Source organism: Fistularia commersonii, chromosome 20 (assembly GCF_037954325.1).
Source record: "Fistularia commersonii isolate RoL2024-O1a breed Wild chromosome 20, RoL_Fcom_v1.0, whole genome shotgun sequence".
NCBI classification, from domain to species: Eukaryota; Metazoa; Chordata; class Actinopteri; order Syngnathiformes; family Fistulariidae; genus Fistularia; species Fistularia commersonii.
Genome location: NC_141303.1, coordinates 880,479 through 894,847, shown reverse-complemented (window position 1 = coordinate 894,847; position 14,369 = coordinate 880,479). Strand labels below are relative to the sequence as shown.

General features: G+C 45.5%; 1 protein-coding gene across 1 annotated transcript; it reads right to left on the bottom strand.

Annotated features, from left to right (window-relative positions):
• Positions 1-491: 491 nt before the first annotated feature.
• On the bottom strand, positions 492-12,135 carry tbx18 (T-box transcription factor 18). Its single transcript, XM_086167238.1, has 8 exons — positions 11,729-12,135; positions 10,666-10,816; positions 10,476-10,577; positions 9,110-9,281; positions 7,646-7,813; positions 6,569-6,633; positions 5,672-5,766; positions 492-2,099 (listed from the first exon to the last, which is right to left on the bottom strand). Exons 1-8 carry the CDS (start codon positions 11,940-11,942, stop codon positions 1,564-1,566), a joined length of 1,503 nt encoding a protein of 500 aa, XP_086023364.1. The 5' UTR covers positions 11,943-12,135; the 3' UTR covers positions 492-1,563.
• Between the last annotated feature and the right edge of the window lie 2,234 nt (positions 12,136-14,369).

The following is a 14,369-nucleotide window of genomic DNA, read 5'->3' as shown; positions in this document are numbered from 1 at the left end:
ACATCATATTCAGACATTCACTCTTTCATTCGCACATCATACAAAACTATAACTCACACGTCATGTAGAGACATACAGCCGTTCACCCTCTCATTCACATGTTGTTAAACCTACAAATTATTCACGTCATAGAGACATAACTATTCACTCTCTCACTCATCCATACGTCATAGATGCACAAAATTCACCCTCTCATTCAAATCTCAAAGAGATAATTCACTCACTCATTCACACCTCGTTTAGAGACGTACAACCGTTCACCCTCTCATTCACAAAACTGTAATTCACTCACTCATTCACACGTTATATGGAGACATACAAGCATTCACCCTGTCATTGATCCGTCCGGACAATGTCGGGTCGCCGATGTTCCTCCTGCATGTGTTAGTTCTGTGTGAGGAACCCGCAGAACCCTGAGTTCTCCACTCGGACGCGTGCAGAACACTGAAATGTGGGAACCTTCGCCGGAACAACCAAGCTGCAACTCCATGTAAAGGTTCTCTGCGTGGATACATTTTTATTTTGCTGGAAAAGGACACGGGTGTGTATTAATGTCCTCTGCAAAAAAAACAAAACGGAACGAAACAAATAATATCGATAATATTTGCAAAAGAAAAGCCGGGCGGCGGAAACGGAGGCCGGCCGGTGGCCGAGGTGTTCGGGGGGTTTTAAGTGCGAAGGGTCACACAGCCACGTTATGTACACATCTCCCCCACATCCCAACAGCTGCATCAAGTGTGTGTGTGTGTGTGTGTGTGTGTGTGTGTGTGTGTGTCTGTCAAACCAGACGTATTATAACATAAACCGGTCAGCCGTTCATCACGCCGATGAATGTGTGAAAATACACTGCTCAAAAAAACAAAGGGAACACTTAATAAACACATCCTAGATCTAAATGAATGAAATATTCTTATGAAATACTTTGCTCTTTACACAGTTGAATGTGCTGACAACAAAATCACACAAAAATGATCCATGGAAATCAATTGTATCAACCCATGGAGGTCTGGATTAGGAATCACACTCCAAATTAAAGTGTAAAAACAAACTCCAGGCTGATCCAACTTTGATGTAATGTCCTTAAAACAAGTCAAAATGAATCTGCGTTGCTTCCTGAGTGGACACTATGATTTCACACAAGTGTGACTGACTTGGAGATACATTGTGTCGTTCATGTGTTCCCTTTATTTTTTTGAGCAGTATATATAAACCCCCCCAAGATAAAGAGTCCGGAGTGGTGAAACCCGCTGATTCTCTACAAACACAAGATGGATATCGAAGGACATAAAACATTCACGAGATGAATTTAGTTGGTAGGGAAGTGAGAGACGACGGCGCGTGATCTTTGGACGTGGAGAAGATAGGAGGCAGGAAGTGCTCGCTGTTCGGCGTGAGGGCCGGGACCGCCGTCGGCGTCCAGAGCCGCCGGTTTTGTTGGCGCGACGGAGGCGACGCTCGTCGTGTGCGGCGTCCTCGGGGAGATCTTCTCCGCCGCTCGGCTCCTCCGCCCGCCCGCCCGGCCGGAGCCGGAGAACAAGGTGCTGAAGCCTCAGAGGTCCACCTTCAGCCCATGTGGGCGCTGACCTGCGAGGCGCCGCCTCCCGGCTGGCTGCCGGCGAGTCCCAAAGTCCGCGAGTCGAACAGGAAGCCCTGCTGTCCCCCGCCGAGCACGCCGAGGCTGTCCGTTAGCGTCCCGCTCGGGGACGAGCCCAGCAAGGGGCTCTGATGGCTGGCGGCCGCCGCCATCTTGTCCGGGCTGGCGGCGAGGCGCGGCGAGGGCGGGAATGTGTAGCCGTACAGGCCGTAGGGCGGCGTGTGCAGGCGGAGGCCGGCGTAGCCCTGCGGGCTGGGGTTGGACAGGTAGCCCAGCTGGGAGGCCGGGAGCGGCAGCGGGCAGAATCCCTCGCCGTCGTACGCCGACGGACCCCGCGGGGACGGGAAGGGCTCGGGCGGGTTGCCGTAGCGATGCAGGGGATGCGACGGGCGGCCGCAGGCGTAGTCGGGCGGGCTGAGCTGGCACACCTGGAACGGCGACGAGCACGGCGACGTGGACAGCAGGTGGGGCGACGAGGCGACCCCTCCGTGGGCTCCCGGGACTCCTGCCGACAAACGCCAGAGGAAAAGTCAGGTCAGAAAACCCGAGTCGCTCCGCCGCCGTCATCGCACGGCGTCAACGGAGACGGCCGAGGTCAAATAAATACCATTGTTTTCGCGGCGTCTGGCTCGGAAACGCGGCGCGGTAACCGTGACGATTAGAGGAAAGTAAATATTCGGCTGGAAAACGGGAGGTGAAATCCCGTGGAATCACGGCTTCGAGAGGCCGAAACAGGTTTCCAGTCATTCAGCAGGAATTTGAAACAGTTTAGAGGCGACCTGAGCATTTTACAGCACGTTTCGCTTTTTAATCCGCTTCACCAAACTATTTTCTTTGAATATTCTAATCCGTACTTTCAATCAATATTGAATTGAGAAACTCCTTTTACCTTTTCGTTCATTTTGCACGGATGATTCCATACAAAATAATGTATATGATCATTCACAATTTTTAAACTTGAAATAAAATGTCCAAAAAATGTAAATATTCAAATTGCAATTTTCATTTTGTTTAACGTACATGAAACCTGGTTGGCCCGCGCATAACAATGATATAAGACATAATCGCCCGCCCCTGGTTTCGAGTTGAAATGCATGTCGCATTCATTCATCCATTCATTCATTCATCCATTCGTTCGTTCATTCATTCGTTTGCTCGTTCGTTCATTCATCCATTCATTCATCCATCCATCCATCTATTCTTTCATTCATCCATCCATCCATCCATTCATTCATTCATTTGTTCATTCGTTTGTTCATTCATCCATTCCTTCGTTCGTTCCTTCATTCATCCATCCATCCATTCATCGTCCGTCCGTTCGTTCATTCATCTGTTCATTTGTTCGTTCATCCATCCATCCATTCATTCATTTGTTCCTTTATTCATCCATTCATTCATCCATATATTCATTCATTCATCCATTCGTTTGTTCACTCGTTTGTTCATTCATCCATCCATTCATTCATTCATCCATCCATTCATCCATTCATCCATAATCCACACATCTTATCCTGCAGCCCAGCTGTCATTCTGTGCATCCATTCACCCATGATCTCGTCAGCTGTGGTGTTGAAGCCTTCACCCTGTCATCATTCAGCCCTGCGGCCTCGCAGACGCTCCTCCTTCCTGCTAATTTGCCAGTTTGTGTATCCTGCGGTCGGCCGCCACCTGAACCCGCCTTCTGTATTTGCGGTCGACCCGATCGGAGAGCCCGGCCCCATCCGAATGGAACACGGCCGTAATTAAGCCTCCCCCACCCTGCAATTAAATGTCAAAACGGCCACCGCGTAAAGAAAGCGTTGGCTTCGGATACCCCGACTTTTTTTTTTTTTTTTTTTTTTTTTCCCCTCCAACCGATGACAACAGCCTTTTGCAAACTTGTGTTTTAGCAGTGCAGGTGCGAGCCACCGCAGCCAGGAGGCCAACCGCCTTTAAAACCCTCCCGTGTAAAAAGCTTATATCTTCTCTCTCTCCTGCTCGTATAACACCAGCAGATGACGGTAGAATAAACCTTTTATTGTCCATTTTCTGCTTTTTTTTAATGTGCACATATACATATATATATATATATATGGCATCTTGACGCAGTTGGAGAAGCGGTTATTTGGTACGCGTATGGAAAATACGTGGGTTTGTAACGCCGGACGGCGACGGGGCTTGTAAGGAAACGGTTAAGAGGCGCCGCAGAGAAGCCATGGCTTCCCCCCTCGCTTTGCTGCGCCGATTTAAACTTTACGAGGAGAAAGGAGACATTTCCTGTACACTGATTACCCTACGCGCTCTCTCTGGAGCTAAACGTCCACGGCGAGGATGTTTGCGTGTTTGTCTGTTTCCACCTCGCTGTCACTTCGCCGCAGAGTGTGTCACACACACACACACACACACAAAAATACAAGCAGAAGAAAAGCGTACTGAACGGTGGAATCGGCGGTTTTGAAATCGTGGTTTTCGTCCCACCGGGTGAGACCGAGGTAGCGTTGGTTTGAAAATATCCCAGGCTGCTCAGACGTTCACTCATTCATTTCCCTTATTCTGCATTGGGGTCCTGCAGGTTCTCCTGGCTGACGATGGGTGAGAGGCATAAATTGAGGCATAATTTATAAGAATATTTAAAGATGCAAATCACTTTATGTACAATTTTTTTTAAGCTGCAAATCACTTTTTATCAGAATTTTTTAACATACTAATCACTTATATAAGAATATTTTAAGATACAAATCACTTTATATACAATTTTTTTAAGCTACAAATCACTTTTTATCAGAATTTTTTAACATACTAATCACTTATATAAGAATATTTAAAGATACAAATCACTTTATATACAATTTTTTTAAGCTACAAATCACTTTTTATCAGAATTTTTTAACATACTAATCACTTTATACAAGAATTTTTTTAAGCATACTAATCACTTTATATAAGAATTTTTTAACATACTACTCACTTCATATAAGAATTTTTTTAGCTTACGAATCACTTTATATAAGATTTTTTAGCATACTACTCACTTTATATAAGAATTTTTTAGCATACTACTCATTTTATATAAGAATTTTTTTAGCTTACTAATCACTTTATATAAGATTTTTTAGCATACTACTCACTTTATATAAGAATTTTTTAACATACGACTCACTTTATATAAGAATTTTTTTAGCATACTACTCATTTTATATAAGAATTTTTTAACATACTAATCACTTTATTTAAGAATTTTTTTAGCTTACTAATCGCTTTATATAAGATTTTTTTAGCATGCTAATCACTTTATGTAAGAATTTTTTTAACATACTACTCACTTTATATAAGATTTTTTTAACATACTAATCACTTTATATAAGAATTTTTTTAGCTTACTAATCACTTTATATAAGATTTGTTTTTAACATACTAATCATTTTATATAAGAATTTTTAAAGATACAAAGTGCCACTCCAGCAAATTTCATCCTTGAAATTTGAAAAAGATTTTCATGATATGAATACAAAAGCGAGAAAAATCTAAATCTGAAAATGGCGGCAAGCGCCAAGCTTCAGGACGCCGCCGCGTCTTCCGAACAGCACGCCGAGCTGCTCTCGCGTGGCATCGTTTCATATCTTTCTGCTTATTTGGTGTATCATTTTAATCATCGTCATCTCGGGGCCCAAAGAAAGCAAGCGGCGAACCCAGAAAGAAGATGCTTTCTAGAGTTTATAGGTTTTTCTATCTTATTTTGTGACCTTTTTGGAGGGGTTGGAACGCATGTATTTGTTTACTCCTTTAAGATCCGAATATTCACTTCTGGAAGAAATTCAATTTGTATCTGAAGGGACGATTCAGCCTCTCATCCATGTCAGATAAAGACCTCCAACCGTTACTTTGGCACCCACATGTCCTAAAAAGACTTTTCACTCATCGACTGTCCACCCTGTCGTTCATCCCGTCAGCCTTTGTGCTTTCAGGAGTTCACCCGTGGGTCCCGGCCGCCCTCTGAGGGCCAGATGTTTCACAAGGTGGTGCTCGGTGGAGGAGGAGCTCCGTAAACCACCGGAGCGCTTCTCATTTCCGGCGTTGGCGGCGTCCGTGTGCGCGTACCTTGCTTGGCCATGCCGGGGATGTCCTCGAAGGTGAGCGTCCGCAGGGACGGGCGCCAGAAGGCGTAAGACTCCACCAGCGCCTCCAGGCCCATCCTGAGGAGCGGAGCGGAGCGGAGCAGACGTTAACGCTCTGACGACCATCTCAGTCGCCACGGAGACTGCAGGTAATGAGGGGGCATAAACGCCATGTTGCGATTGGCCCGGGCGCGCGGAGGTAATTGCTTTCACACGGCCTTTTACGGGCGAATCAGGAACGAAGGAGCAGGAAGCCGCGGCAAGGATTTATGAGGTGGGACTCACTCCTCCCACCTCCACGCCACCAAATCTGCCCCCCCACCCCCGGTGGCGTGGAAGGGCGGTAATTCAAGTCCTCGGTTATTCCTCGTTAGCGTGAGGATAAAAGTCCTCCCCCCGCGGGGTCGCAGCCGCGGCGATAATTTAGACAAGCTGCCCGGAGCGAGCGCGGCGGCGGCCAATCGGAGCCTCGCTCGGACCCGTTTTATTCAAAGGGAGCTTTTTCCTTTTTCCTTTTTTTTTCCCCTTGTTGTTCTCCCTCCCGCTCTTCCTGAGCTCGAACTTTTATAGGGTCAGCTGTCAGGGTCCCTCAGCTATCCAGCTTTCCACCTTCCTCCCTCCTCTTCCTCGCCGCTAATGATTTCTGCGAGCCTCCGGGGAGCGGCTGGACTTTTAGCCGCCGTGTTTATATATATATTTAGAGATGTGTTTATACAGATTTTCTCCGGGACGCTCTCCGCTTTCCATTATTTGGCTGTTGATGTTTACATTCCCGGGGACCGCCTGGAATCCGGGCGGGGCGGACGGTTTTTATCCCCCGACGTAACCGTGGCGACACAGACGCGGCTGGTGAAAATCTCAAGGCTCCGAATGAACTCACCGGTTTCTGCCGGAGTCCCTGAAGCCTTTGGCGAAGGGGTTCCTGTCGATCTTCAGCCTGGTGATCTGCAAAGCAGAGAGCACGCCGTTTAGCACGTGTGTGTGTGTGACTAAAAGTGTGTGTGCGTGTGTGGGTACCCAGGATGTGGGTGGCGTACGAGACCCCCGGCTCCGTGACCCGCATCTTAAGGGACTTTTATAGGCAGCGCCGGCGTGTTCTGACATTGAGCCGCCGCGGGAAACAAAATAAAAAACAAAAAAAACCCAGCAGATTTTGCTTTCAACATCTGGAGGGAATCGTCGGACGGCGTCGTGCACGAGGAGCAAAGCTCATTCAAAGACATTTTAGCTGATTTGATGTGGAATATTTTCTCCAACATGGAAATTTCATGTCTGAATCTGTAGCATCTGCACACAACAATTATCCACCATACTTACACTAGCTGTAAAAAAAAAAGATTCAGTATATACTGCATTTATCTGTAAATAGTGCACATTCTCTACATATGCACTTTATGCATTTCCGATCAGATGCTAAGTGTATTTTGCTACTCGGTGGCCTTGAATCTAATCTAATATGGCAGTAATAACAAGTAATATGTAATTACACGGCAGGAGATGCTCTGCAATGAGATCAGTAAAAATGAATGATTAATCTCATTCGATTATCAGCCGATATATTGGTATCGGGGTAAAACCAAACATATGTGTTCACGAGTGCTTCGCTGCGCACGCGCCGCCGCCGGCGAGCCGCGAGGAAAGCTTGGCTTTCATACCTGTTAGCTTCGTGCTAATGTTCTACCTCTACAGGCCATCCCATAATATTTTTCTAAGTTCAACTACGTGCCGGTGCATCTCTGGGAAGCTGTTATAATATTTATCCCTCATCCCTGCCAGCTTGTTTAAAAAAAAACAAAATAAAAAACTTGATACTAACCCAGCGGCGGCCTGCGGTGCCACCGCCGCCCAGCGCTGTGTGTGTGTGTGTGTGTGTGTGTGTGTGTGTGTGTGTGTGTGTTGACACAGCGAGGAGGTCGGCGGGGGCGTTGGAGGTGGGATGGGAGGAGGAGGAGTGTACCTGCTGGTTCTGATAGGCGGTGACGGTGGTGAAGACGGTCTCGGGGAAGGAGAAGGAGCGCGTCCCCTCGCCGGCGGGGACGGCTCGCACCGGAGACAGCTCCTCGCCGCACTCCTTCCGGATCACGTGCACCCGCGGCTGGTATTTGTGCATGGAGTGCAGGATGATCTGGGGGAGCGGAAAGACGCCGCTTTTAAAGGCCTCCTTTGGATCGGGCCGACCTTCAGACTATAAAAGTCCGTCTCGGCCGTCTGATTCGGGGTTGGAGCCTCGGGTTTTAGCCCCCGTCTATCTGTCCACCTGATATCTGTTTGTTTTGAAGCGAAGCGTCGGTTTGCCTAAAGGTGGCAAACTCCGGCCCGCGGGCCGACTTTGTCCCGCAGTGAAATGATATTTGGTCGGTGAAGCCGTGACGAGAGCTGACCGCCGAGATTATACTGGGATCCCCGTCATTGAAAAATGGTATTACTCGTTAATTGGTTTATTATTGGGATTTTACATTTACTGTTAGTCCGTGGAAAAAAGCTTACTGTTGAAATTTAATTCAGACGGCTGCAAATAAAAAAGGGTATTTTCAATTTTTATTTAAGAAATGATGTGTTTTTTTCATTTGAATTTCCATTTCGCACATGTGCAATATGAAGTTATATATCGTACAGTGTTACACTTTGCTTGTTCCATATTAAGTTTTTAAGCAAAACGTGTTTTGGTCTATCTGAAAGGCTTCATTGTTACATCTGGGGGAAGATTTTCTTTTCAATAAATGTCAATGTTGGCCGGCGACTTTGTCCCAGTTTTGAATTTTGGCCCAGTGTGTGTTTGAGTTTGACACCAGTGTGTCAGCGCTTCGGCCTCACAGCTAAAATTAAGGTCACCAATCGAATTCCAGCTTGGAGATGAATGAGTGAATGAATGAATGAGTGAATGGATGAATGAATGAATCAATCAATGAATCAATGAATGAGCGAACGTGTGATTCTCATTTGCACACCTCATTCAATATTATTATTTGTCATTTTCTTTTCGTTTGATGGAGAAAAACCACTAAGGGTGGTTCGGGGGGGGGGGTGATGTAAATTTACTGCTTAACTCCCTTATCAGGATTAATTTGAATTAAAATAATATATTTTAATGATGTAAAAGGTGCCATATTTAGAACAATAGGAAAATCAATATGTAATTATTTACATTTAATACGTATATATGGTCTTCTAATAGAATATACATATTAAATATGTTCATTTGAATTGTTTCCTAATTAAAAAAAAATTAATTCTATAAATTTCTGGTCTCATTTAACAGACATTTCAGATGCATTTCATAGTTTGTACTTTTATTGAGTTACAAATCAATCAGGTCTGCAGGTGCACTCCATACACACACTCACACACACGTAGGTGGAAGACGTGAAAGTGTGTGTGTGTGTGTGTGTGTGTGTGTGTGTGTGTGTGTGTGCGCTCTCACATGTCCCTGGTCGTCCAGCTCGTTGTTGGTCAGCTTGAGTTTGTCGAAACTGACCACCTGCCGCATCCAGGTCTCCCCCGAGGCCGGGGAGTCGGGGTGGATGTAAACCCTCGGGGGGACGGGGGAGTCGGCGTTCCCTGCCACCATCCACTTGGAGCTGTGGTACACATACCTACACACACACACACACACACACACACACACACACACACACACACACACACACACACACACACAGAGTTTCAAACAGATGCTTTCATTTAACACTTTCCAGCTTTTCTCTTACGCAAAGCTTAATTATAATTGTATTTATTTATTTCCAATATCTGGGGTATTTTTTTCGTCGCTCCCATTTCTATGAATCCATCCATTGTTTCTGAAATGACCATTTCATCTATTTTTCTTTTTTCCTTCTTTTTTTTCTTTTCAGCAGAATCTCCCCGTCCTGCTCGTCCGAAGCAGGACGTCTTTATTTGGATTTGCTTTTTCTTCCCTTTGTCTGACGATAATGATTAAATAAACATCCCCATACATTTAAACAGCATGTTAATTGTAGTTTTTTTTAAAAATTTGCATTGCATTTTTTAGTACACACACACACACACACACACACACACACATACACACACACACACGCACACACACACGCACACACACACGCACACACGCACACACACACACATGCACACAGTGCACATTACATGGTGCCAAGCCCTTTTTATGTCTATTCCACAGTAATTACACATTTATTAACCATGCTCAGAGTGCAGGTTGCACAGAAAACGAAATTAGTTCCAGGTTTGTTTGGGAGTCAGTCATATTATGCAATTAAAAAAATATATATATATACAAAAAAAAAACAGTAAAAAAAAAACAAAACTTAGATGCCAAACGCACTTCCGCGATCGCACATCCCCAGCAAACCGCGCATGCATGTGTTGTGTGTGTGTGTGTGTGTGTGTGTGTGTGTGTGTGTGTGTGTGTGTGTGTGTGTTTCGTCCTCGGAGGTTTTAGGAAATGACAGATTGCGCATGTGTAAAGTCTTGGCCGCGTCGACGCGCTCCGCCGCAACGACATTTGTTTGGTTTGACCTTGAGGGTGGAGAGGTTAGGCAAAAGGCCCTTTTTCCTTCTCCTTGTTATTTTTCGGTCCAAACGGAAGAAAAAACAGCCGCGCCATTTGCGGGACACGATTGAGAGACAGAGTGAAAAAAGAAAGAAAGGATTGGCGTGCGCAAAAAATTACCGTAATACCTCTGACAAACTCAATTCCAGTGTATTATGTTGTTCTTTTATTGTCCAACACAGTGTCCGCTATTTTAATTGGTATTAGCCACACACACACATTCACACACACACACACACACCTGTATCGTTTATTATCCACGGGGATGATGTCCATGGCGATGTAATACTGCTGGTGTGGATCCAAGCCCGTGATTTTTACACGCATGGCCGGGAACATCCGCCTAACCGGAAGAAGATGAAATTATTATTATTGATAAAAATATATTTTTTTTTTTCATCATTCACATATTCCTCTTCGTCCGTGGGTACCTCCCGGCCTTGGTGATGATCATCTCCGTGCCGATCTCGTGGAAGCGCTTCCACAGGTCGGAGCCCTGGAGGTCCACCCGGGCCTCCTCGCCGGCGGAGGCCGGGCGGGGGGCCGCGGGCTGCGGGCTCTCCAGCAGCGCGTCCTCGCTCTCTGCGAACAACCGGATGGATGAAGGGATGCTTCATTTTTTTGTCGATACACACAACCATTAACATTTTATATTATATCACATTACATTACATTATTTTCCATGATTTATTTTCTATTATAGCTGTCATTTTGCAGATTCGGAATCAATGCACTTGAGCCTGTATGGGCAAACCCGTCAGACCCGTGTGTGTGTGTGTGTGTGTGTGTGTGTGTGTGTGTGTGTGTGTGTGTGTGTGTGTGTGTGTGTGTGTGTGTGTGTGTTTTCTTTCACGCATTTATTAATTTTCTACCCCCCCCCCCCCCCCCCACGGTCCATTTATGTTTGTTAATTTCCCTCCATCTCTTAGTGACACGGAGGCGGTGATGTGTTCAGGGCCGGTGGGATTCCGCAGCATCACTTTCTCTCTCTCTCTCTCTCTCTGCGTGGCACTTTCACCGCCTTTACACGCTGCTAATTGGTGTGTTTATGATTGCGACACAACTCATAAAGCGTCTGCCCATTAGTCTCACACACACACACACACACACATACACACACACACACACACACACACACACACACACACACACACACATTTCTTGGAGCGCGGCCTCGGCCCGCTATCGCGTTTCCCGGTTTGCGGTTTCGACTTCCAACGCAAGCGTGATTTATTTATTTTTTCCCCAATTTTTTGATTTAAGTGAAATTACCGGAAGTGACGACGGATAGTTGCCGGAAATGAAATTATAAATGCGGAATAAATATTGAAATTATTAGGGGGGATTTTTTTTGTGAGTGATTTTAAATCGGGAACTGCAATGTGATCTATGTAGAATTATAAATAAAATATAATAAAGCGGATGTTGTTGTTGTTAAACAACATGACTTTATCCAGGTTTTTCTATTTTCAAAAAGAGCCGTCATCCACTCACGGGATCCGTCGCTGTTGCAGTCCGCCTCCCCGCCGCCCTGCCGGGGCCCGGGGCTCCGGACGGGCTCCGGGACGTCCGTCCCGTCCTCGTATCCGCCGAGCGGGGCCTCCTCGCCGGCCGTGCGGCGCCTCTTCTCGGCGCCGATCAGCGCCTCCACGGAGAAGGCGTGCGCCTTGACGCTCAGCGCGCACGGCGAGCGCCGCTTCTCCGCCATTTCACGCCAAAAAGGGGGGAAAAAAGAGAGAAAGAAAGAAAGAAAGAAAGGAAGAAGGAGGGAGAGCGGGTCCTCCTCCCTCCCTCACCCGCCGCCGCCGCCGCGGTTCGCCGGGATCCCGCCGCGGGCTGCGCCTCCGACCGCCGTGGAGAGCGAACGCCGACGGGAAGCGCCTGGTGGCGGGACTGCCTCCGCCGGCCCGGAGCACCGGGCGGACTTTTGTTTTGGGGGGGTGGGAGGGGTGTGTGTGTGTGTGTGTGTGTGTGTGTGTGTGTCTGTGTGTGTGTGTTAACAGCCGGAGTTAGGAAAGAGAGAAATGGGAGGGGGAATGACCTGTCAATCACTTAGAGAGAAGCCAATCAGAAGTAGCCAAACCTCTGTCGGTCCCGCCCCCTTCTCCTCCTCCAGCTCCACCTCCTTTTCCTCCTACACACACACACACACACACTCACACACACACACGCTACCTCCATCCATGTTGGCGTCTCATGATAAGAAGAATAATAAGATTATTATGGCATTCTCTATTTTAATAATTGTAGAAGGCCTAGTCATAATAATTGCAATTATGGTGATAATAAATGCAGCCATTATGACAATAGTAGCAGCAATAAAAAGGATAATTATTATAATTACTATAGTCATCATGATAATAAGTAGTAGTAATATTAATAGCATTTGTGCTAAAATATAATAGCAATGGAAGCGGTAGTTATAGTTCTGATAATAATGCTAGTTGTGATCAAAATGATATTGATACTAATATTAGTAATAGTTATAGTACTACGTAGTTTGTTATTATAAATGCCTAACCACTAATAATAATGAGGTTGTAAGCAGTACTTTTAACCAATAATAACCAACCTTTAACCGGCATTTCTTCATTTCACCAGCTTTATTTTTTCAAATCTCTTGTTCTTTTTTTTTCTTTTTCATGCTTTTTCTCTGTGAAAACGACCCCAATACCGATTTGTGATCGTGACACCATGAAATATGTTTTCGTTGATCCCCGGTTCCTCCCGGTTCCTCCCGCCGGCGGCACCATGACAACATAACGACTCTTCACCGATTAACAAGATAAAAGCACGAAAGATCATCGGGATTTTGGCATCTGGCTCAAAAAAATGAGCCAAAGATGTGAAAATAAATTCAAGACAACACGCAAGTGTCGCAAAACGATGGTGTAATAACACAGTAATAATAGTAATATTAGCGGTAATAGCAGAATCACGCAACCGATGAGTTAAAGTGAAAAGCAATTATCGATCCATCGATCCACCCCACACACACACACACACACGTTACGCGCATTTCGGCCCATTATTGTTTTAGTGACGTCAACACGGCGGCGGAAGTGAAACCAAAAAATAAATAGCATAAAAACGGGACGGAAATAGATTTTTAGAATTGAGATTTTTGATTATTCAGAGTATTGTAATTTTCTTTAAGTGTGTGTGTGCGTGTGCGTGAGCGTGTGATATCCCCGCGGGCGCGCTTGAAGCAAACAATAATAATAAGAAAGCTGGGCTGTAAATTAAAAACATCAGGGAAGTTTGACGACTATCAACCCGAAATTGTTGATGAACTCGGATTGAATGACTTCTATGCATGATGAATATCTGGAGAGGGCTGTCGTGATTGGTCAATCCCAATCCCACAATTCCGTGTTATTCCTTTGTAACTACACCGTTATAAGTATGTTATTCCAGAAAAACCATAACCACTCGTCTTCCTGTCTGTATTTAAAAATCCATTCAGTGTGGATTGACCGGTTGCAGCCAGGATGTAATCAGATTAATAGGAAGAAATAATAGGAAGTTGCCGGGCGGTTTCTGTTGAAATCGTGATTAAAATAATAAAGTTTAAATATTATTCATATCCCTCTGTGGGCTGGAGGAGGTTCTCAGGGCCTGAGAGGCCGAAGTGACCTGCAGGGATGAGGTTGTTCTTTCCTCCTCTCCTGAAGGCCCCTTTTTTCCTGGACAGCAATAATAAGAGCCGCCCCGCACAGTCCCGGCCCTTTTCCATCCCATCATATCAGCACAGCTCTCCGTTTCGAACGGAGATTATTTCTTTATATATATTTTTTTGGCACAAATGAAAATGCACGGGTTTTGGATTGGCTGGAAAGGAAACACAACTCTTTTAAACGGCGCGGGAAGCGAGGCCGTGAAGTGAAACGTGGAGGCTCTTTTTCTGGCTTCTGGATTGAAAGGTAATCTGGTAATCCTGATGCGTTCAGGGACCTCTAATCTCACATTGACGCCAAAAACAAATTGACTGGAATAAAACGAAAGGACTGCGCTCTCTGCAACTGTTTCTTAATAAATATCGTGGTTACTATTATCATTATTATTAATAATAATGACAACCAATTATTATTATTATTACTATCATTATTACCATTATTATTATTATTGTTATTGT

Excerpts from the sequence above, each read along its gene's own strand:
- tbx18 (XM_086167238.1), bottom strand. The coding sequence starts at position 11,942 with ATGGCGGAGAAGCGGCGCTCGCCGTGCGCGCTGAGCGTCAAGGCGCAC. Across the intron at positions 9,282-10,475 it reads GTGGATAATAAACGATACAG|GTATGTGTACCACAGCTCCA; the intron begins GTGTGTGTGTGT and ends GTGTGTGTGTAG. Across the intron at positions 5,767-6,568 it reads AGGGACTCCGGCAGAAACCG|GATGGGCCTGGAGGCGCTGG; the intron begins GTGAGTTCATTC and ends TCCGCTCCTCAG.